Source organism: Diadema antillarum, unplaced genomic scaffold (genome assembly GCF_040938485.1).
Source record: "Diadema antillarum isolate AM-2024a unplaced genomic scaffold, OU_Dant_1.0 seq00000326_RagTag, whole genome shotgun sequence".
In the NCBI taxonomy this organism is placed as follows: Eukaryota; Metazoa; Echinodermata; class Echinoidea; order Diadematoida; family Diadematidae; genus Diadema; species Diadema antillarum.
The window spans coordinates 2,179,748-2,205,764 of NW_027271344.1; the positions used below are offsets into that span (position 1 = coordinate 2,179,748).

At 39.8% G+C, this 26,017-nt stretch overlaps 1 protein-coding gene across 1 annotated transcript in view; it reads left to right on the forward strand.

The window, feature by feature from the left end:
* Nucleotides 1–386: 386 nt before the first annotated feature.
* Nucleotides 387–26,017, forward strand: part of LOC139730684 (ryanodine receptor 2-like) — a gene marked incomplete at its 3' end in the record, with an annotated part of 149,952 nt that continues 124,321 nt past the window's right edge. The window contains exon 1 of the mRNA XM_071641541.1: nt 387–1,194. Within this exon, the coding sequence (XP_071497642.1) occupies nt 1,150–1,194 (45 nt within the window). The remainder of the gene's footprint in view (nt 1,195–26,017) is intronic.

Consider the following 26,017-nt stretch of genomic DNA (forward strand, 5'->3'; position numbering starts at 1 on the left):
CAGAACTACATATATTACAGAACTACATATATTTTGCATATTATTACCTATCTTCACAACCAACACTCATAAAAGTGCAACCCTACAAAATACTGATGGGGTTTGATATAAAACAAGAAAATGTAACGTATAAGAAGTGACAAGAAGTTGACAATAGATGGCGCTAATCTTTCCCGTGAGAAGACGAAACAGTTGTCGGCTGCAAGTACGAAGTCGCCGCATGCCTTCATCCAAAGCTTGCTGAGCGGCTACACCAACATCAGCACCGGGCCTTTCCCCGTCTCACCGGGTGCGGTTTCGGCAGTGGTACGTAAACGTGGAAAAGGACAGTATCACGTCAGCCCGTTTCTATGCATAACATCGGTCGCTACTGCATCATCGTGCTCGATCGCGCTGGCATAGCGCACATTCCGAACATATTCTCCCGGTCTCTCTCGCGCCGTCAGTACATCTGTGCTCTTAGCTAGCTAGCTAGCTAGCTGTCCATGGCTATCTCTAACGTAAGGCCAGCAGACGACTGCCTGACGAGAGGAATAGATACGTCTCCTAATCCTGCCAAGTGCTTGGTTTAACTAGACCGGGGTAAGGAGGAATCGGAGAGGCTGAGATTTGCACGTCTTGCGTGTGGACTCGTCATCGGGTGAGGGAAATTTCTGGGTAGTTGCCTTTTCTCCTCTTACCAGTACGCAGTACAAGGCCAGTAGCAAACCAGCAAGGTCGACTCCTATCACTCCAGAGCCTGTTGCCTGTTGCCTGCCTGTTGCAACCATTTGGAAAGGAGGCCAGCGGGCCGCTAGGCCGTGCCGGTCGTTCTCACTCACGCACTAGAACTGTTTGGGATGTTGATGCAACAGGCTCCAACTAATGGCAGTGCTGGTCTGAGATATTAAACTTCACTTCAATATACCATCGTAGCAGCGTAGATAGATCTACAGGACGGTCTGTCACATAGGCTATACCATTGTTACATGCACCTCTAACCTAAACTGGACAGTGAGATTTTATTCTTGGAACATACTTATCCAAAGCTACCTACCATACGCTGATGACTCTAATTGCTGTTATTGTGTTAAATGCACCATTGCTGGATTTTGAGTATTTCTCCTTTCATTTGTCTTGATCGGGATGTAACTAGGAAACCCTACAAGGATGTCGACACCAGACGCTGAAGATGAAGTTTCCTTCCTAAGGACCGTAAGTAGATCTAAATTTACTGTTTTAAAGGGTTCCGTTTAACTGTTGCATCTTATTATTCCTGGGGTGGCAGAAGCCGCGGAACGTTTTTTTCAGTATGAGAGGGCTGGGCTGTGGGGGGGGGGGGGGGTGTCAAGGTCAATGGTACCTCTGTACCCCCTGCTGAGATGGGATGAATATAATGGTGGAATATTTGGAAATTGAAATTCATTGGTGTTGTGATTTTTTCCTCTTTTTTTGGGACGAGCCAATTTTTTTTTTTTTTTGGGGGGGGGGGGAGGGGCTGCGAATGCGCCACCCCCCCCCCCAGTTCCTTGACCCTTGTGTGGATTAATGCTCAAATGAATTGGTATCTTTATGACCACATAGGGGCCACATTGATAATTTGTCAAAGCACAAGTTTAGTACATGCACAGTGGCGGATCTACGGGGGGGGGGGGGAGGTTTAGGGGGTTTAAACCCCCCCTCTTGGGCTGCCACGTATAAAAAAAGAAGAAAGAACACAACAAACAACAACAACAAATAATTATTCAATTATTTTAAGACCAAAATGAACAATAAAGGCACTTTTCTTGCGCAAAAGTTGTCAATTTCAAAACTGAAAATGCAAAATTTTCGCCCCAAAACGGGCCGAAAATTATAATACCACTAACAATATACGTTTTCATTGATCTATACACTAATTACTTATGAGTGAATTTAGTGTATAGATGGTAGCCTTGCGTCCTTGAGTGTGCCCCGTGGAACATACCTTAGTAAATCCTACATTTTTCCTTTTCTTCTATGCGTTCTTGTAATACAAGAATAATTTTTAGTGCTCGAACAATGTGATTTCGTTTTAGCTTTTAATGAATACATTTCAGACGAATGGCAAAACGAGAGTGGCTCTCTCGCTCTGTCCGTATCTATGATAATAAAATGAATAGTTTGCATAAGTTATGATCATAGTCCTTCACAGTTATCATTTTTACTGTGTTTAATTCCCTAGGAATTTGAATTAAATGCTCTTAAACGTGACTTTTATTTCATTTCATTCATTGTCCAAATTATGTATGAAAACATGGCATGGAAAATTGATTTTGTCACACATTCGTAAAGACATGACAACAGATAAATAACAAGTTACATTACATGTATAAAACATCAACTGAATACTCCATTAAAAACTTGAAAGTGCAAAGAGGGGAAAAATCAATATGTAGAGTGTGCATACACAGAAAACTGAAAGAGTCAACTGCTGCAAAAGGTATAATCACAAATTCTGAAACACCTCACTATATATATGTATAGACCAACCCAACATCATAATCAACATCATAATACTCTGTTTTTACAAAAAGTCACTATGGGTGGGAAGGGGTATCCCCCTCCCGCACCCTCCCCGCTCTGTCGCTTCGCTCTCGCCGAGGATCTCACACCATTACATAAAATAATGTTAAACCCCCGTATAATCATAGTCCTTCGCAAATGATTCTATCCACTTTTTAATTTCCTAGAAATTTGCTTTTAAATGCTTCATAAACGCGACTTTTGTACTCCGTTTTTACAAAAAGTCCCTGCCGTGGGAGGGGGGGTATCCCCCCTCCCACACCCTCGCCGAGGATCTCGCACCATCACATGTATGTGCCCCCCCCCAAACCAGAAGAGTTCCAGCGCACTTGGGGCGCGGATGGGGCTGCACCACCCCCCCTCCCCCCACCAAAAAAAAAAAAATAGATATATTGGACATATACTTGGGCAAAAAAAAAAAAGAGAGAAAAAGTAGAGCATGCAAGTATGCTTAAAATTGCAAGCTGGCAACCCTAAAAATCTCCCTATTGTGTATGTGTGTGTGTGTGTGTGGGGGGAGGGGGGAAATACCCCCCTCCCACACCCTACCCCCCCCCCCCCCCCCACTCGCTTTGCTCGCTCGGGCTCAGTCGCTACGCTCCCTTGCAACACCCACCTCAGCCCCTTAAACCCCTCTTTGGAAAAAAGCTACAAAGTGTAGATCCGCCCCTGATACATACATGCAGTGAGCAGAAGTTGTGGCTGATTGTGAATATGAAAATGTGCAAATATAACACATTGCTTCAAATTGATGATTCTTGCATCAAGTTGTGTTTTTGTTGCAACGGATTATAGACAGATTGCCCTACATACCGTAGATAGGTTGGAATTCAAAACACCAATCATTCAGTGTTTTAGAGGTAGCCACAAAAAAAAAAATAATGGTCATATATTAGGCCCTATATACACTGTACTTGGGTTGGACTTGAACCAATGACCTCCTGATTGCTACGCAGGTATCACATCCACTAACCTCATTTCCCATATCAGGCATCTGAGCTCGTCATTTACAAAACTGTATTTTCCTAGTTTTCATTAGCTGTGGGGAAGTACCTACTGTAAGTTGTATTCATCACGGTCTCGCATCAGGGCACTTGAGCACTTGTTTCTTGAAAGTGTGCGGTGGGTGAAAGTTTTGTGACAGAGGGCAATTTTCCATACGTTTACGTTTAAGGACAAGTCCACCTTCACATACGTAAGGATTGAGAGAATGCAGCAATATTAGTAGAACACATCAGTGAAAGTTTGAGGAAAATTGGACAATCCGTTCAAAAGTTACGAATATTGTAAGTATCTGCACAGTCACTGCTGGAAGAGGAGACTACTACAGTGCATGATGTCACATGCGTACAACTATATAAGGAAGATAAAAAGAGAATTTCACAAAACTTTACTTTTTGAATAAAGTGCACAGTTCTTCGACTTGCTGCTGAGGTATGTTAAGGGTAATATTATTCCCCCTGCCTTCTGAAAGAGAGAAGTGGAGTGTTCTTTTGTTATGCTAGAAAAATGGAAATATGTTGAATTTTCTTTATTCTTTCTTTATATCGTTGTACTCATGTGACATCACAAGCTGTAGTAGTCTTTTATCCAGCCGTGACTGAGCAGAAACTTCAAAAATTCATAACTTTTTAACGGATTGTCCGATTTTGCTCAAACTCTCACTGATGTGTTCTAATAATATTGCTGCATTCACTCAACCCACATGTCTATAAAGGTGAACTTGTCCTTTAACACATGAAGAAAAGAAGACGAAGGCTGCTGCTGTCTTCTGTGCATAAACTGTTGTGCACTGTATACATGTGCTGCTTGTCAAGCTGTGAATATGTGTACATTCATGGATGCAGTGATGTAGATCTTGAGCTGGGGCTGAGTAGAAAATTGTTACTAGAAAGTTGTAAAAAATTGTAACATTTTTGTTTCTATTGTACTGCTCAACATGTCTAATAGGGATTATGATAATAAATTGAACTGGCTACTTTTTGGGGATACAACATTAATTGCCTTCAATAAAATTGTATTGCCCGAGTTGAACAATTCTACTTTTAGACAATAAATGTTGTATTCCCCTCACAAGGCCAGTCCATTAAATCATATGTAATTCATCCCAAACAGTTTTTCTCTTCAGGCACAAGTCAAACATTGACACAACCTCAGATGACAGAATATAAAGGCAATGTGAGGAATGCTACAATTTGTACATATGACTGAAACACTGCAGGAATACTGAACTGATAGCGTTTGTAGGTGAAAGTGATTCTTAAATCTTTCTTAAGACATGAGATATACAGATTTATATATACAGTATATATATATATATATATATATATATATATATTTATTTATTTATTTTTTTTTTTTGGGGGGGTTCTTCCGTCTGTCCATAATCGATTATATTTGGACAGTGTAACTCAAGCACCATTTGAGTTTGTCAACTGAAATTTGGCATACTTGCATAATACAGTATGAGTGGACAAAGATGTGCCTATCAACTTGTAGACTGTGCACACGCTCAAGCTCAAAGGTCATATGTCAGTCAAATTCTAAATTTTCACAGTTTTTTCCCCATATCTCCATAATGCCTGAAGGTGTTTTCACAAAACTTCTTAAGTGTAATATTTTTTTATCAGGTAAATATTCTGTAGAAAATCTTTGAGCCATGGGGTCAGAGGTCAAAGGCAAAGTGAAAATGCTATTTGTTTCATTTTTTCCCATATTCTGGAAATGGATCAAGGTATCTTTATGAAACTTAGTACACATGTATTGCCTGACACTGATTCTCTTAGGAGGTTTGGGGATTACAATGTATAAAGTCAAAGGTCAAGGTCAAAGGTCAGATTAAAATTTTAAAATTTTACTACTTATTGGTAAAATGACACTATTTCTCCCTACAGAAATGTAGGCCTACCTCAGAAATGACTCAATGTATACACTAAATTAAACTTGGAATACATTCCATTCTGTAGAGAAATGTTTGGCCCATGGGGTCAAAGATCAAGAGAAAATGCTAAATTTTCACTGTTTTAGTCCATGGTTTGAAAATGGCTCAAAGTGTTTTCATAAAAATTGGTACATGTTACCAGATGTGATTATTTGCCAGTCATGTAAAACCATTGTCTCACATCAATTGGCAAGATGTACTCTACTATCTATTAGGAGATTAATGTGATATAGCAGAAGTAAACCAGTTGCCAGAGGATTTTTTTTTTTTTTTTGGGGGGGGGGGGGGGGAATGGAAGGTTAAGAAATGATGCAACCAACGCCAAATGATCAGAAACCATATGTACTCATGAAATCAACTGCTTTGATTGATTTTTAGATACATTGTAGAAGTGTTACAACTCCATTCAGATTTTTTAAAGACTTTGTTTGAGACCAAAGTCCTCTCTCAGCCACTCATCCTTAATCAGTATCATAAACTAGGTCATCAAAGGTCAGTGTGTAATTTGTTTTGAAGTGAATGTTTACAGTATGAACTGGAAGAATAAAGCCAATGCATTCTAAGCAAACTCTTGTTTGCTTTTGTCGTATTCATATACTGTGGAATAAGCTTGGATTTCATGCTTCAAACATATATCCTTAGCACACTGAATCACTGTCCACAATTTTCTAGGTACAAGGTGAATTCATTCGAATTCATATTTTCCCCCCTTATCTGCACACTTGATTTGTCTGCCAAATTGGCATTTTTTGAGACTGTTTCAATGTAATATTTGTTGTGATGAATATGAATGACTGTGTGTGGGCTCTTAGGTTCATTTCTTGTCAAATGGGAATCACAACACTTGTAGTGAAAGAAACTTTGATCTAAACTGTGTTTGACAACGTGGTTTGTTGTGGACTACAGTATATTGATGAAAATTTGTCACATACTTGAAATGTTTGATACCGACGAAGTTATTATATAGGGTACTTATATAATGGGTTTTTACACTTGTCTATATATTTTTTTTTTTTCTGACCCCACCACCATCAACTTCATTAAATCCAAAGTAGAACATGTTTATCATCGCATAAATTTGCTTTTCCAGTGTCACATTTTCATACTCTGCAAGTACACGTGTACATGTATGTACACTGTACTCCATGTTTGCCTTTTGTGCTTTATGCGATTGCAGTATTTCCTGTTTGCTTTGTTGGTACCACTTAAGGTTTGCTTGCTTGTGCCAAACATACTGGTTCGTTTTTCAACAAATTCTATCGATTGTGTTTTTTTCTTTTACCTATACAGGATGACATCAAACCTGTTGGGCACTGTTGTAGAGAGTTGTTTAAGAAAACAAAAACAAAAACAAAGCAAACAAACCATGAACAGACCAACTTTGCAGTTCAGACAAAGGAATGAATGGTTATTCAGGGCTATCGTACACCATTTAATGAACCCATCATCACTCTTCTGTTTCCAATGAATTTATTGATACCATCACAGGGGTGCTACATTAACTTTTCTTTTTTAATACTTGCCTGGTCAGGTAAGCAGATTTTTAAATTATTGCAGAACACTTGCCCAAACATGAATTCCATTTGACCGAAAAGAAAGTCCAAGATTGTAAGAAAATGATGTAGAAAATCACTTGTAAGTCAAGGGCTTGGTAAAACACAATCATTTGAATAAACAGCACACGTTGATTCACACACTTTGAAAAACAGTGGAGCAACAAACTTGGTTCGATTGAGTGTTGGTGTTGCATTGCATCGGGGCTTCTTCATGTACGTGTAGGTATTGGGAAGTTGCTGAAAATAAAATGAAATTAAAGTCCACTGCATCACTAAGCAGTCATCATTTGTGGGCTTCTGTATTGTTGACTTCGTGGATTTGAAGGGGGAGGGGGAGTGAAAAAAAGGTGACTTCAAAACTTTTTGATTGCCCAAATCAAGCAAGCATTTTTATCTCATTGTTTCAAAACACTTGCCCGACTTTGATTTTCACTTGCCCCAGGTAATCAGGCAAGTGCTGTACACCCTGCCAACATACTTACATTATTTACTCTGTCTATTGTAGTGTTATTACAAATTACAAAACCTGATTCGGAAATAACTCAGTATTTCATTATCCTGGTATACTTCTTTGTCACATGATGCTTCGGAAGTTGATGCAGTAAACTTATCACAGGGAAATGCATTGCTGCCTTCACTGCTGAGCAAAGGTCACAATATTGAGTTTCATTTTCACTCTATAATAGTCACTGGTTGGGAATAATAGTGGTTCCTAGTTTTGATATTTATGGGACAATGGTGCCAGTTTTGTTCAAACATTGGGTGCTTTTCATAAAGGGTCTTTGTTAAATGTTTACAAATCAATTGCAGACTGTCCATGCTGAGACTTGTGATTGTTATGTGCATCTATAGACATGTACAATATATGAAGACCTTGATTATTATTAGTACCAGTAGTTATTTTAGAGAGAATGCTACAACAATATGACAGGTCTCGTGCTTGAGTTGAACCACGTGTTGTAACTCAGTGGTTGCTGTGCAAAGTAATTCTGTACTCCATTCCACTATATCATCGCCTATTCAAAAAGTTATCTAATGCTCTTAATTTTTTCCTCACTTTACTGTGAAATACTTGAAATTGGGTAAATACCATACTTGCATGCATACAGATGTCAGTATCAAAGTTCAGCTTTAAATCCAGGGACATCAGCAATGTACAGTACATCATACAAAATGGTAGGCCTACATAAAACACCAGTTGTAGATTTTATATTAAAGGACAAGTTCACCTTCATAGACATGTGGGTTGAGTGAATGCAGCAATATTAGTAGAACACATCAGTGAGAGTTTGAGCAAAATCGGACAATCTGTTAAAAAGTTATGAATTTTTGAAGTTTCTGCTCAGTCACGGCTGGATTAAAAGACTACTATAGCTTGTGATGTTACATAAGTGCAACGATATAAAGAAAAGAATAAAGAAAATTCAACATATTTCCATTTTACTCGCATAACAAAAGAACACTCGACTTCTCTCTTTGAGGAGGCAAGGGGAATAATATTACCCTTAACATACGTCAGTAGCAAGTCGAAGAACTGTTCACTTTATTCAAAAAGTAAAGTTGTGTGAAATTCTCTTTTTATTTTCCTTATATAGTTGTATGCATGTAACATCATACACTGTAGTAGTCTTCTCTTCCAGAAGTGACTGCGCAGATACTTAAAATATTCGTAACTTTTGAACGGATTGTTCAATTTTTCTCAAACTTTCACTGATGTGTTCTACTATAATATTGCTGCATTCTCTCAATCGTTAAGTATATGAAGGTGGACTTGTCCTTTAAATACAATATTACCTGGATGTTAAAGATGGTGCCCATCAGGGTAAAGTGTTCTTTCTTTCTTAAAGTTTAAAACCTTTATTAAAATGAGTGTCCATTCTGTGTTCAAGGTGAGCTCAGTAGATAAAGTAATTAATCAAATACCTGGGATATGGAGAATTTGCTGAAATTTTAACAAAAACTGAAGTTATGGGATCATGTAGTGATATGAGTCACAATCATGTATGGAAGTGCAAACAAGATGAGGTGATTTTGTCACTGCCTCACAAGTCTACCATTTCATATTAATTGCACAATATCTTTGCAATCTGAAGGTTTTTGTTGCAATAAGAATTTTAAGAGAAAGATCATTAATATCAAGCACATTAATTTGGTTTAGAGTTGGAACAAATAGCAATGATGAAAACAGGAAGGATTCTGAAGTACCGGTACAATTTATTTTTATTCACAAGCCAGTGACTGTACAGTTGTGAGATGATGACATAATTACCTACTGTTTAATTTGCATGATTGTGACTGATATTAGTGTTTCATGAAAACATGATAACATCTGTAATACTGTCATAAATGTACTATGTGATGCCTTATGGCTGTTTAAATGTGTGCCTATACAAACTGTATGCACGCGTACATATTGGATCGACCACAATTGTGAAGATGTTTCTATATGATGTGTAAAGCTGCCACTTTTGTACATGCACGTGTCCTATTTTGATAACATTTTTTTTTTGTATGTTTTATACCGTTTTTGTGTGACACTGGTTTTAGTGGCATGATATAATGCACTGTTGGGTCATGACCCTTATAAATTAAGACTGTAGATACCCCTAAATATACTACAGTGGTATCTAATTTCAACACATATTACTGTGAAGGAAGTGTACCCACATTATGGAAATCTATGGCATATTTGCAGGTACGTACTGTAGTTGTTGCTAGACATCTCAATTATATCCCAAATGGACACCCCATTGAATAATTCATCCACATGTACTACAGTGTACCTGTGTATTGAATAACTTATGTTCATATCAACTACTTTGCATTGAAACTTTGAATGAAACACTGTCCCCAAGAGAGATTTGTTTTGTTTGTTTTTTCTCCCCCAAGCTTATTATCAGCAAGCCTGTGATAACCAGTAAATCATTTTCAATTGATTTTGGCCTATAGCCCTGCTATGTGTACACATATTTAGTAGCGGCTTACCTTTTTTCATTGAGTCACATTTCGTAAACATGTGTGCTAGTTGCAGTTGTGGTGCAATACTTGTATGAACATGACATTATCACACTGGTATTACATTAGGGTTCTCTATGCCTATAAAGAGAGAATCAGCATGATGAGCCATCTCACATCAGTCCTAAAGAATTTGAATGAAATATGAATGCATTTTTATTTTTTTCTGTGCAGTCTTGCATGAGTGATGACACACTGTTGTCAAAGCAGAGTGCACTGATTTTTCAGTCATTGATAGGATGTAGAGCAGAAATGTATTTATTGTGTCTACAGCAGATGTGGAATCCTTCACCCTAGATATTGGAAGCTCATTGCCAGACTGGCCAGTAGATCAAACATACTAGGTGACTTGCCATATAAGCTGTGATTGATTGTCCCCTGGTCCTATCTATCCACTACTATCTGCATTGTATCATGCCCCAAATAGCCTTGAAATCATTCACCCGTGATGGTGGCAGTTCAATCCATGATTGGCCAATGAGTCCAAGTCATACATGTAGGTAACTTTCTGGTTGAGTTTTGAAGGCAGTGTTTGTTCCAGTAACAATGACTCTGGTATACATACGTATTTTGCTCTACTGTGATGGAATCTTCCTTGTACATACACAGAAATTTAGTTGAAGTTGTCATTCCAATGCTATACCAAGTACTGTTAAAGATAATATAAAGTTTTGGTACCTCAAAAGTTTCCCTGAATTTCCTTGTCTTAGTTTGTGTTTCAGGTTAAAGTACCTTTCATATAACTAACACTATGAGACTTACTCACCCCAAAGTGCTCTCATGTCTTAGTAATCATGCAATTAACTGCGACCAGCAGCCCCATACGCATAGCGTAATGGGGCTTCGCATTGTAGCATTCAGGATCATGACAGATTTATTATCGCGGGTAAATATCAACTTAAAATCCAAACATTTCTTCAATTTGAAGACTTACCAATTAAGTTGAAGTACGGTATTGAAAACAGGCTTCGGGCAACGTTTGGTTCTGCCAATAGTCCCTTTCTGTTCGAATTGATGACTAAATGTGACTCGGTCGAGAGGACCTTGGAAGAGCTACAGATACACTGAATACTACGGCCAGCGCATGCGCACACATCACATGCGCACAAATTTCAAATCCATGAACGGATAAGAGAACATGATCAGAGTTGTTGGAACATTTCCCATAATAGAGACATGTGAGGGAGATTCTTAAAACATGACATACTTGACGATTATTTGATTAAGAACTATGGTGTGTTTTTTTTTTGGGGGGGGGGGTTGGGTTTTTTTTTTTGGGGGGGGGGGGGTTAAGAACATACATTGAATTTCCAACACATGATCTCACTTTCCCAGAAAGAATTTATCTGATTTTCCCCACTGAAAATTTCTAAAAAGAGAAACCTTCTACCAGGGGGGGGGGGGGGGGGGGAAATCTGACAAGACAAAAAGCAGACAAAACTACTGAAAAAGAGATGTTGACTTTTAATACCTAGAGAAGAGTTACTCTCAAGGTGAACTTTCATTGGCATGGTGCCACACTGGGCCTTTAAAAATTAATGTTACAGTTCTGGTGAAACTGTGAATTATGTATGCAGTCACTGTGAATGAGCATGGCAGATTGAGGCTTTCTTGATAAGCCAATCACCCTGGAAATACACAATACAACCTCCAAGGTCACAGGGACATAGAGCTCAACCATGTACATTTATTTAGCTGGTATCTCAAAACAGTTCATCAAAGTTTACTCTGCATGTCATAAGGTCCTGATGATTTTTGAATGAATGAATGTCTACATGAGACCTCATACATGTGCACAATATAAATTGCCAAGTTACAAAGTCATAAACTTTATACATATTTACATCACCATCATATGAATTCTTCAGTCTACTAATTAAAACTCTTGAACATTGAAAACAAGAGCTGTTCTTGGAATTTAATCAAATAGAATTGCATGGAAAAGAATCTTGCATTCTTGTTCTTTCTTTCACTTCTCTTCACACTTTATATAATAATGATAATAATACACTCTGCTTCTTCTTAGCACTTGGTACAATGAAGTCTCTATGCACTTTACAATAATTATTCCAATAATAACAGTATGGTTACAAGATACACGTTATTGTACTACAAATGATATAAAAAACGCTAAGATGGGGTGACCGTTAACGGCCTGTTAACGATCGCTCTGACACTGTACATTAGCATGCCTGTACAGTGACGGGCGACCGTTAACGGCCTGTTAACGATCCCTCTGACACTGTACAGGCATGCTAACCTGGAAACATTAAACTGCACATTACTTGAATATGAGACAATTCTGAAGCAAATAATTTTCACACAACAAAAGATATATAATGTACTGTATACGCCGTTATTTTCGCGAATTTCGCGAGCTTCGGGCTGATCGCGAAATTAAAGACACACGAAAATATTACCCTGTCATACCTTATGTACAAATTGATGACAAAATGCATCCAATGCTGTCTGGACCAGAACGTGACTGTTACACCGGCCATTACAGTATGTACACATACTATATTACTAGTACCTACGCTACGGTGCGACCGATTGTGGAAGTGCAGTACGATGCTAAACATGCATTAAAAATGTGCAATCTCCGTGCTACGTTACCCTACGCGAACGAACACCGGCTCGACGTGGTTGGGTGAGGCCTAGGGATGCATGTAGCCAGACCAGATGCCGTGTGCGTAGGTTAGGATGCATGTTAGCCCGACCAGACACCGTGCGCTAGCGCGACACTTGCGTACGTACAGCGACAGGGCTGTGTATAATAAGATGCATGTCAAACTTTCGCTAACGCTGGCCCAGCTCTGAAACTTTGTTGTCTATCTATTTATTGCAACATTTGGTAGGTAGGCCTACTGAGTACTTGTGAATGCCGTGTGTGAGTGTCTCACTGCAAGATCCCATAATTGTTTCATTTTATAAATCTTCTACTGTGTCTTTTCTATATTACGTTTGGGAAGTCACAATGCAAATGGAAAAACGTTAAGAGTATGTACGTTGGCAAGTGTTTGAACGTGTTTCTCGGGCTTGGCAGTAGACCCTACTACTACCCGTACTAGTATCAATGGCGAATTTAACAACACGCGAAAATGCCAATGATCCCGTGATTTGCGAAAATATCTGTACGCGAAAATATTGGCGTATACGGTACTCTTAAATGAATCCCACAAGGATTGGAACAATCATTCCCAAGCATTCCTACTGATTCCCACTGATCAGTTACTAGCCATCCCCTTTAAAGGTAGAGAATCCCAGTTGTATAAATACAGTGGTATGTTGAAGAGAATATCATTTTAGAAACTCCCATAAAGTATTGAAAGTGGAAGGTAACATTTAGAACATTTTTTTGACGGTTAGATTTTGAATTGAATTGTTTTTGGGGCTCACCGTAAATTCCAGTACATTACTAGGCTACCTTTGCAGACCCATGTACTGCATGTGTGTCCATCATGTATATTTTGTGAAGAAAGTTCATCAACACTTACAAACATTTCTATTTTTTACATTCTTACCACACACTCTAAATATGTTATTACATCAGCTCTTGTACTTTTAGATTTGTGTTTATAGATCACAAATACAGAAGAATGCAACAAAAAGGCTTAAGTGTGGCTGACACTCAGAACTACTGAGTAGTTGAGTTTTGTGCATTATTCAAATTTTAGATAACTGTTGACTTCACCACTCAGGTGCACTACAATGTACGGGTCCAATATACACACCGCTGTAAGCTGTGAGATGTTTGTTGTGTTGAGGAATGGGTAGAATAATCTGCCCACAAGCCAAATATGAAAGTACAATGTATATTAATATTGTCTAATCTGCCCACTTACACTTGTAGGTGTCCTTCAATGCTTTCACATGCTTTCACAGCCAGTTCATCAGTAATCGTGGGGGGGGGGGGGGGGGGGGGTGGGGGGAGGTAAAATTTCTGATTTGTTTGGTTTCATGGTAACCATGGCAGAGTTAGGTTATGCGTCATTGTATTGTGGCAAAATCATGTTCAAAACAATTGTATAGGCATGATCACTTACACTGGCTAGATGTACAGCTGTAGCTACCAGTAGATTTTTTTTTCATAATATTTAACTATTATTGTGTTGAACTGATACATGTCAGAATTGATTTGCCCTAGAAGTATTACAGTTGCATGGTATGGTGCACAGCAAAACATCATATCCTACCATCCATGAAATATTCTCCTTGGTCGTGGTAGAAGCCCTCAACTTTTCTCCTTTCTTTTGGCCAAAATCTTACCCCTATTAAATACCATGAGCATTGTCTTTTAGGTAATGAAAAATCATTATTTATTTGATATTGATGAATTGTGTTTGATGTCTTGTTGAACGGAAGACTAATGTAAGTATAGCTCGTGATTTTTTGTTTAATTCCTCCCATGCTGTGATAAGGGCACTGTTTGCCTAATGGATTACATCATCTTCAGTGTGCTATGAGTTGCCCTGGATTGCCAAGAATGTACATCTTCACATTGCATTCGTTCAGTTCAACTGATGTACAATGTGTATGGCATGGTGCATCATGTCAATCATTATTGTTTAAATACACCTTAGGACTGTTGGTCTTGGTCATTTCTTTTCATAATCTATGCATAGCATTGAGTATCATCAATATTCACAATGACACTTGTGATGTTGAATATGCCTTTAACATTGTGAATCATTATGCAGTAGAAACAGTTTGATCACAAAAATGTTGTAGCATCAAAAACTTCATAGAAATAGAATACACACCCTTCTGTGGCAAAGAGGCCCATCATACTGATGAAGTCAAAGTTCAATGCTCCATTCAATAGTTCTGAAGCCTTCTGTTGGGATATTTGTAAGCACACTGGTACTGTGCATTCTATTTTGTACACATCAGTCAAATTTTGACAATATTGTTGTACGTGTATTGTATTGGACGATTTGATTGAAGTCAGTGAACAGTGACAAAGAATTTACAAGCACAATCCAGATAAACCTAAGATGGTAATGATAATGAAATGATAATGAAACTTAGGGCAACTGTGTCATGTAAAATACGTCAAATGCAGTGCTGTAAATGACATAAAGACACATTTTTTTTTTTCAGTGTGTATATTATACAATGCGAATGAGGAGATCATGAAAAAAATGTGCTGAGGATGTGCTCTGTCAATACAGATAATATCTTCTTTGTTTTGAACAAATGAATGATGTTTATTTTGAAGGGCCTGACATACAATTGATAAGTTTTCATCTTCTCGATTCATGCTGCCAAAATATCCGATAGGAACATGTGGATGATTTAGATAGCCCTATCTTTTGAGCAAACAAGGCTTGTGTCATCCCAGGGAAGGACCATCATAATGTACGCACCTACAGCATTGTACATTGTATCCAGTCTTGGTGCTTTGTAAACAGCACTGGGTCTTCAACACTTTAGACTCCGGATATTTGTAGACTCAACCTCTCAGTGTACAGCACCACTGGAATGCAATAGGTTGACACCTTTGGGTTATATACTGTACGTTGTATTGAATTTCATCATTAATTTGTTTGCATGGGTTGGTCACAGACTCATAACAGAATGTAAACGCAACAAGAAAAAAATGTGAACAGACAACATTCTGGACTCATTCCTCATGACCATGGGGACATGTCATTTAAAAAGTTTCATGACATCATGCATCCATTTGCATCTAGTCATGTGAATGATGGAAATGTGACAACTATCAAGTACTAAATGCTTGAAGGCGTCCGTGACCCCAATTTGTGCTTTCAGTGTAAGAAATTATGGCTAAAAAGATAACTGCTGACCATTCTTTAGAAGAGCGAAAACAAATATGTAGGAGATCCATAATGGTCAGTGAATACACATGAAATGTCAATAACTTTGTTTCTTCATTTAATAACTTGCTTAAGGTACGGGTATTATTGCATTGTGTTATTACACATCATTTCAAAAGGAATTTCAGGAAGTTGATAACTCCATACAAATGTACTTAGAAAGATGATACATCACAGTCCGTTTGGAAGCCATGCTCTCAATGTACAAACCTTAATGTAGTTTTTGCAATTATATTTTTGGTATTTTGTGATTTTTTTGATAGGTATAAAAGAATGTGTGTATGTGCATGTGTGTTGGGGGGGGGGGTACAGCCCTGCCACCCCCATGGTTCCTTATCCCCCAGTTTGAAAGAAACAGGACAAAAAAACAAACAAACATGTGAGTGAATAATTTCATCAAAACCCACATATTCTGCATTGTTCATATGAATGAAATTACAGAGATATTGGGCCAATTGATAGGTGTAGCCAATAGAATAAATAACCTAACAAAAAAAAAGAACCCCCCCCCAAAAAAAAAAAACAAAAACAAAAACAAAAACACACGGGTACACATCATGGCGCATTCGCCCATTATTCAAATGCACCTAAATTTCCATTATACATCAAGAGGAGACAATGTACTGACCGTGACCCATATATTAAGTCTGTCAGTGCAGTGTTAAAAAAGGTCCACACACCCAACCCAATTTCAGCAGGCCAACTCTGCAATCCAGTCTGCTGTGTACATCAACATCATTGCATCCCAGACCTTGTAGTTCCAATAACAACAGCAACAACAACAACAAACAACAACAACAACAACAACAAAACAACCTTTGTCCTCAATTACAGTGTATGCCTTCAGTTGCACATTATTGTTTGCCTGTGTATAAAATGGTGTGATAAACTGTAGAGCTGTTAATGTAATTATTTTTACATGGTAGTCAATAGAGGATCGTGAGGTGAAAACGTGTTGCAGTAAGAGTATTGTCCACCTTTAAGAGAATTAAAGTCTGTTGATATGCAGTCAGTGATGTGGCATTTGGTACTGGAATAATTTGATTGAAAATTAGGTGAACTTGGGAAGTGTTATTGCTAATCATGATGAATGAGTTACCAATAGTATAATGTTTGAATGTTCACAATAAACAACACTGATCACACATCAGCTGAATTTGTGGTTCACGTTTACTGTGACTGACCAAACACGGTCTCCATGTTGTTAGCTTCTACTGAACATATATCGATACATTACAGAGTCGTGTGCATACATGACTGGGTTGTGTGCATACATGGTATGGTATCGTTAAAAACAACAAAACAAATTAAACAAATAACACTTGCGATACTACATTCCTCCTCACCTTGGATAGAATGTTAAACCTTATTATAAAAAGGAATTTAGCTGAGGAGCAACTGACTATTATTTGTGACTCCTTAATTGCCAGAGTGTACTCAACAGATTTAGTTACCAAAACCCAAATAATTTTTTCTTTGTAATTAATGGCAAAACACTTTCAAAAATAAACCAAAACTGCTGATCAAAACATCCAACCTATCATTATTTTTCTTTTTATATGTGTTCATTACCAAATATGTATTTTGAATACACATACACCATAAATAATTTTTTTTTTAACCTCTTGAGTCTCACTGAACTGTGTTTTCTTCCTTTAAATCTTAGTAACAATGCACAATACAAAAGTCAACCTCATGCAAACTCAAGGCTGCATAAACAGGTTTCTTTCAAAACTCCAAATAAAACATATCACCAGCTAACTTTCGCTTATGTTTTCTAATAAAACATATCACCAGCTAATTTTACAGTGGGACTCACTCATAGTATAGTTCTCTGCTACTTCTCCTTCCTTTTTTTTTTTTTTTTTTTTTTTTTTTTAATCATACAAAACAGGTATTTGTCATCTAATCTACTGACCTTACAAAACACAGATGAAATTTCTTTGTCAAGTTGACAAATGTAACGTAAGAACCATGAACACTGGAAAACTATTTAAAACCGTTTGGCACATAACAATCCATATATCATTCACTAGTATAATGATGGAAACCCACAAGATATGAAAATCCATGCATGTACAATACATCTGGTCTCTGATATGAGTGACTGACAGAAATAATATATGGCTGTACTGCCAATAAACTTTTCATCTACATGTATAACAGTACGCAAAAAAAATCACAGTATGGGTACACCTTCTGAAAAAAAAAAACGCAATGTGAAAGGTGGTTAGGTTATTATCATCACTATGAGTGGACTAACACCGAGTTGCTTTATAACTGTGTGAAGAAAAATAAACTTGCATAGTTGCTTTATGCACATCTTAATATCCATTCAGTGAAACACATTACTCTTTTTCAATATTATACTGTCAATGATAACTTTTGCAATAATGTGGTCTGTCAATAAAAAAAATGTGACTATATGTTCTGGTAAACATACTTCAAAAAAATAAAAATGGTTGGTCACACAATGTCATCCGAATTGTGATTTTCGTGACATATACACAATTTATACAAAATATGATTGTGGAGTAACATAAGAATCAAACAAAGTTAAAAATCATCTCGTTATGTGTCTGCCACTCTTAGACACTTTCAAAATCATCGAAAAAAAAACAACAATTTGAATAAGCAGTAGAATACACTTTTGTCTTCTTAGTGTCAATTTTGTATCATCAGGTAAGCGTTATTTCACTTTTTGACAAAAAGTCAATACACAAAATCACGAAAGCGTAATGGAGGACGGCGCTCGCGACGTGGATTGCGCCATGGTACAGCAGGTGGTGAATGACCTGCTGGCAATGGAACATCACGTGCGTTTGGAGCAATATCAGTTTCGATGTCATCATCATCATCATCATGACGATTGGAAGGGACTGAACCGCTATACAGCTTGAAACGCGAACAGTTGCGTGTGATGTAATGATTGGCACAACGAACTGTAATGCGAGATCCACGCTTTCTCACAACTTTGTATGGCTGCGGAAGATATGGCGACTGGTGCTTTGGAACTATTCCATCTCTACGAACAAGCACCGTATCGCCAACTGCGATTTGAGATGTTTGAGTCTTGCCGCGGCTGTCTGCATAGTTCTTCATGCGTTGTTTCTTGTCTCCATCGCGATCGCGAACAGAAGCATCGAGGTCAGTGCGATGCTGTTTGGATGGTGCTTCTGGAAGACGCGTGCGTAGCGGTCGTCCGAAGAGAAGGGTCGCTGGGGGGACCCCTGTAGTAGAGTGTGGTGTTGCACGATAGTTACGCAAGAACTTGTATATTTCTTGCTTCCAACATTTGCGTTCCGCGATAGCACAGCGATAGACTTTCTTGAGTGTCTTCATGAATCGTTCGACCTCACCATTTGCTTGAGGCCAACGCGGTGTAACTTTCCTGTGTCTGAACCCCAAATAGTGGGCAAACTGGCTGAATTCCGCTCCGTTGAACGGTGGGCCGTTATCAGTACGGACCACAGTGGGAACTCCAAAGCTTGAGAAGATCCGGTCAAGTTTCGGAATGACCAGACTTGCTGCAGTAGAGGAAACAATCTCTACCTCAACGAAACGCGAGTAATCATCAATGACGACTAACATGTGGTCACCGCTAGGAAGGTCGGCGAAGTCTACGCTGACTTCTGTCCAAGGTTGTTGCGGAAGCTCAGTCATTCTAAGGGGTTCCTTGGCATGCTCAACTGTATTCATCTGACAAGACAAACAATCGCGAACTGTGTGTTCAGTCATACGATCTATGGAAGGGAACCACACCTTCTCACGCAACAGAGCCTTTGTCTTGGTTATGCCTTGATGGCCCTCGTGTGCTATGTCAATGATACGCTGTCGAAGAGAGCGTGGGATGACGATACGATGATCACGAAGAAGCATGCTACCGCCATCCGATACTGTGAGTTGATCTCGTACTTCATGCAGGCTTCTATATTCAGACTGTAATGACGCATCTGCAGACGCTAGGTCACTCCAGCTGTCCTTCTGGATGGCACGAATACAGTTTTGAAGGACATCATCTGTGCTTGTTGCAGATACTAAGTCCTCATACGTGACCGTCTTGGGAATCGCGTGTGCTGCAATGAACGAGACTTGTTGTTCAGCGATTTCTTCTTCTGCTGATGATCCTGTGCTCTGGGCGATACGTGGGTGACGCGACATATAGTCAGCTGGGTTCAGTTTTCCAGGATGGTATTGGACCTGGAAGTTGTACGCTTGGAGCCGCAATAACCAGCGTTCTATGCGTATGGGTGGCTTTGAATTGGCGTTGTTGAACATTGCCAACAGTGGCTTGTGATCTGTGGTAACAACAAATGATCCACCGTACAGATAAATGTGGAAGTGTCTGACAGCCCATGTTATGGCAAGTGCCTCCCTTTCTGTTTGCGAATAGCGTTGCTCTGTTGGCGTCAATGACCGACTAGCCAGTGCGATAGGGATGACCGACTGTGTTCGCGAGTCATGCTGGACGAGAATGGCCCCAAGGCCAAGGGGGCCTGCATCCACGATAACCTCTGTGGGATTTGCTGGGTTGAAATAGCCCATAGTACAATGTTTGGAGACAAGTTCCTTGATGCGATTGAAGGCTGATGTTTGAGATGGTCCCCAAGACCATGGCACGTCAGCCTTTGTTAGTTGTCGTAGAGGAGCAGAGATGGACGCAAGGTCTGGAATGAAACGAGCACAGTATGTCACCATGCCTAGAAAACTGCGCACCTCTGAGACGTTCTGTGGCTCTGTGACAGCGTTGATTGCGTCAACCTTTCGCGGATCAGGGCTGATACCATTGGCCGTGAAGACATGCCCAAAGTACACTACGCGATCTGTGCTAAAGACACACTTTGCGGGGTTGAGAGTCAAGTTCACCTTGCGAAGACGTTGCATGACAGCATCAAGTCGGGCGTCATGTTCTGCTTGACTGCGACCGAAAACAAGGAGATCATCACTGATATTCAGCACACCTGGTAGGTCCTGAAAAGTAGACTGTATTGCGTGCTGAAAAACCTCGGCCGCCGAACAAAGACCGAAATTGAGACGTTTGTACCGGAACAGCCCAACATGTGTAGAAAAGACTGTGTACTGACGCGACTCTTCATCAAGCTCTATTTGGTGATAACCTGAATTTAAGTCTAACGTGCTGAATGTTGTTGCTCCATTGAGGGCTGCGATAAGATCATCAACAGTTGGAATGATGTGACGTTCGCGTTTGATGGCGGTGTTGACATTTCTCATATCAACGCAGATGCGAATGGCCTCGCTATTACGCTTGGGTACGACTGTGATGGGCGAGACCCACGGCGTTGGTGAGTTCTCGACTTTCTCGATGATATCGTTCTCCAACAATCGATCAAGCTCCTGTACCACTTTATCGCGCATGTGGAACGGGATCCGACGATGAGGAATGGCTGTAGGAGTTACTGATGTGTCCGCCTGTATGTGATAGCGATAATTGTTCAGTTTGCCTATGCCAGTAAAACGATCTGGATAGACCGACTTAGGCGAAGCTGATGATGTGGCATATGCGAGTTCTACAAGACCGAGTGCAGTGGCCGTTGCAAAGTTCAATAGCGTGTCACCATCGTGGGAGGTAACATAAACTTCAGTGGTAGCAGATGACGACTTGTAGCTGATCGTTGCTGTGAAGGTACCTTTAACATGAAGGGGAGTTGAATTGCCATATCCATACACAGGAATAGAATGCGCAACCAAAGGTGGCTGCGGCCTGAGCTGTGTGAATGTCCGCTGAGACATCATCATGACCGATGCCCCTGTATCGATGACAGCACTGATGGGGGTGTCGTTGACGTGTACAGTTACAATCGGTTTAGGCAGTGGCTTTGCCTCGATATGAAACTGGTAGTGTTCATACTGGCCTGTACTGGCATGACTGGGAGGTTCTGGGTCTGTAGTCATGGATGGGGGGTTTGTATCACTGCTGATAGTGGTAGTAGCTTGGACATGCTTAGCAACGTTACCTTTGTTCTTCTTACTAGTCAAACAGTACTTAGCAAAATGATTTTGCTTACCACACGCATGACATGTCTGGCCCTTGGCTGGACAAGGTTTGTTCCGGTGTGGAAACACACCTCCACAGTTGCGGCATGTACAGTGTTCAGTCTTTGCTGCATGTTGTTGTTGTGACTGTCTCTGGTGGTGCACTGGGCGAGTACGACTACGAGTCCCGACTGCTTGGACGGTTGTAGCGGTAGCTTCTGCACCTTCCATTACTGCAGCATGGCGATCTGCTTGCTCATATGCCCGTGCTGTACTAAGGAGTTTGTCCAGCGAGATTGTATCACGCAATGCATGTCGGCGTAGCTTTTGTGACCGACATCCAAGAATAATCTGCGACTTAATTTCAGCATTGTTGTCGGCAAATTCACATGAAACTGCGAGTTTTTGTAATCTGTGGCAATACTGATCAACAGTCTCATCTTCAGTTTGTCTACACTGCCTGAACACAAAACGTTCGTATTCAACGTTTACTGATGGACAGAAATGCTTTCCAAGTGCTGCTTTGGCTGATTCATAGTTCTCACCTGTATTAGGTAACGTGTCAAAAATATCTGAAACCTCCGGCCCAGCGTAGTGGAGGAGAAGCGCTCGTTGCTGCTTGGCATCTGTAACAGCAAATGCCGTGAACAAATTATCCAGTCTTTTGACGTACTTTGCCCATCGTTTTCCAACAGTTGCCGGCTCATCGTGCACAGAAAATCGCTCAAACTGTGGAAGATTCATCCTCACTCTGCTCGTCGCCAATATAATGTTTGAATGTTCACAATAAACAACACTGATCACACATCAGCTGAATTTGTGGTTCACGTTTACTGTGACTGACCAAACACGGTCTCCATGTTGTTAGCTTCTACTGAACATATATCGATACATTACAGAGTCGTGTGCATACATGACTGGGTTGTGTGCATACATGGTATGGTATCGTTAAAAACAACAAAACAAATTAAACAAATAACACTTGCGATACTACAAATAGAGTACCACTCCAATGGGCGCAAAATTTCCCTTGCAGAGATCTGATCCAAACTGACCAGGGAGCATGCATTCAATAGCAGTGTTAAGGTATGCCAAGAATGCTGAGATACACTGTACATGGCAGCTGGATTCAGTCTTGGGCATGTGACCAGAGAGAATGTATGCTGGAAAATACTCTGCGCAATGAATGCTATTTTCAGACAGGCTTTGTTATTTTAGTCGCCAGCTGCAAACTATGTCATTCAGTGATCCCCATATATCATAATCATACAGAGTATTTCATCACTTGCCAATCTTATTTGCCATCATGGAGAGTGATACAAAATATATTTGTATGGATGCTAATCATCAAAGGTAAGATCTTGCCCTTTCAACTATGATGACAGTCCACATGAGTCCCGCTCGATTAAACCACAGAACTGAAAGAAATACATACACGCAGTGCTAGTGATAAACCAGATACTGTAAAACGAGAAATGTTCGCGTGCATTTTAATTTCGCGAATTTTGCGAGCGGCAACATTCGCGAAATTAAAATGCACGTGAAAGTTCTTGCCTACACAATATGCATTTGAAGCCAGTGGCAAGTGGCGAAAATTTCATGCTGCGAGAAAGTCTGTCGGCTCCAATTCGCGAAATTTTCATGCCGCGAAGATATCGTGTTTTACAGTAACGTGCAATGTTACAGTAGTGCACTACATGCATGAGTACTAGTCTCGTGTTCTAGAGCTTGACCCAGAAACAAAGAAGAAATGGGGCTTATGGATAGATCATGCTCACTATCTTAATCATCGACTAATCGTTAAAGATTGATAACTTTTGAGTGCATGTGCATGCATCTGCATGCATGGTGCTATACTATAAGCTTATCATCAAAGTTTAAAACTTTTAGTTAATCTGCAGTGTCATTGGAACCTCGCCCCAGTCACCAAACATCAGTTACCCCAAATGTTTATTTGTACATTTGCGAATTCTCTGCACTCAGTGCTTTTCATCAGTATCTTTTGTCTCACAATATCTTCATCTCCCTCCCACAGGGAGGGAAACTGACCACTAGATTAATACACAGCTTGAGAAAACTGGCTGTCTGGTGTTGCCACAAACTATTTTATATCCCTTAAAGGGAAGCAGTCCTGAGATTTTCACTGTACTGATAATTAAGAAGAGTAAAAAATATACACTTTCACCAATTTATACGCTTGGACATCAAAAATTGTCTCCGTACGCGATTTTTGAAAAATAATTCCTGCAAGCGATCGTGAAAGAGCCGGCAAAAAGATGCTACGTAGTGCATGCCCTACTCACCAAGTTGACAGCCGTGCCTCTAAAAACCAATTTAAGTGTTCAAATGATTAGTTGCAATTTTATCATATAATGTGAAAGTTTGTGGTTTTATAATTTCAAACAAAATATTTCAAGCTTAGATATATATAATTTACGAAAAATTAATATTGTAAACATTAATTTATATGTATTTTTAAACCAAATATACCATGAACTTGACATCAAATAGGCACGATCGTTTTCTAGCTTCCGTCCGTGTTGCATACTTCTTAGCGTAGAAACCACTCTCGCGCGCAAATCCTTACCATACCAACACAGTACACTCGACTCCGCGTCCAGTCGATTTTGGCATTCAAACCGAAGATAACCTGTGCATGAGAGAGTCGAATTCTTCAAAGAAAATATTGTTTGTATCTCAATATTTCTGTAAGTAGTCAGATAATCGCCTTTCCTCGAAAAAAAAAAATGACGTGAGCCAGGAAGGGTAAACACAGGGGGTCGTAGGGATATGATTTCGCTCCACTTTGCCGTGCATGTCCAGTCGGCACTGGCAGCAGCTAGCTCAGTGGCACTGTACTGCAGTCCAACCCCGGCTGCAGGCCCACGGTAAATTAAACATAGCTAGCCACTTTCCTTACCTCTCTACGCTTTTTTCCCTCGGTTCTCTTCGAAGTCGATGCTCGAGGTATTTCTGTTCTATAACTCATGTGAGCAAATGGTCAGGATTGCATCTGGTTTCAGGAGTTTTCTCGGTTTATAACCGAGGGCCACAGCCTGCCGGTCCACGTAAAAACATCGCTTCACAAATTGTCCACGCACAGGTAGGTCACAACACGATTTCGAGATTTTGTAGGCCCTAAGTTTCTTATGTTCGGCATCGTTGTACCGATATTTCCCAGCCATACAGCTCACCTTTCACGATACTTTTGTTGGTCTGGGACGGAAAAAAGGATGGGTAATTTTCCTGGGAAATTTTCTGCACGATTCGAGCAAAACTACTGATGTAAGATAGCCTGACCAGACGACGCTGAATGCGGTCGCCCCTGTAGTGTACTAGCAGGCCTGTGTAGAATCGTTTCTACCTACATATGTACGCTCTGTACGTACATGCATGAGCGGCGACAGGTAGGGCTGCAGCTGCGCTTGAGACTGGAAAAGTGCGAAGGGCAAACCGCGTACGGGGTGCGTACGCGTATCTACCGTAGATCTATCATCTAGTTGTACCGTCCACACGTGCGAATATAATACACAATACATACACACACACACAAACACACACACACACACACACACACAACGTAGAAACAATGTCAAATACGAGTCGGAGTAGCCACCGACGTCTTCATGCATCCGGGTAAACTAGGGAGCGTACGGATAACGAGCAGAACACGGCTGGGAAGAGTTGTGCATCGACGACGTATGACTCTCCGCCAAGACTTGCTCATTAGCATATTTACCATGCAGAGTCACACTTTTTCAACCAAAATGTACGAGCTTATTTGGTGATTTTAAAGTTTGTTTTTGGTGAAAGTAGTTCATTGGAGGTACCAACAACAACATATTTTTTTAAATTTCGTGAGGACTGTGTCCCTTTAAAGATATCTTTCTTTTAGTATTCTTAAAGGAGTGGTATAGTGCATAATACATTATCAATTGAGCTTACTGATTTTCCTTTATGCTTTTGGTGAATCTCTTTTGTGTTTTGATGATCTCATTTGTATTGACATTGGGTCATATCTAAGACTGGAAAATCAAAATCTGAAACAACTTTAAATGTTTGAACAAAGACATGTATGAATCTTCCAGTGTCTTCAATCTGGAGTTTGATATTTTCAATCATATATTGCTAAATTTCCAATTTTCATA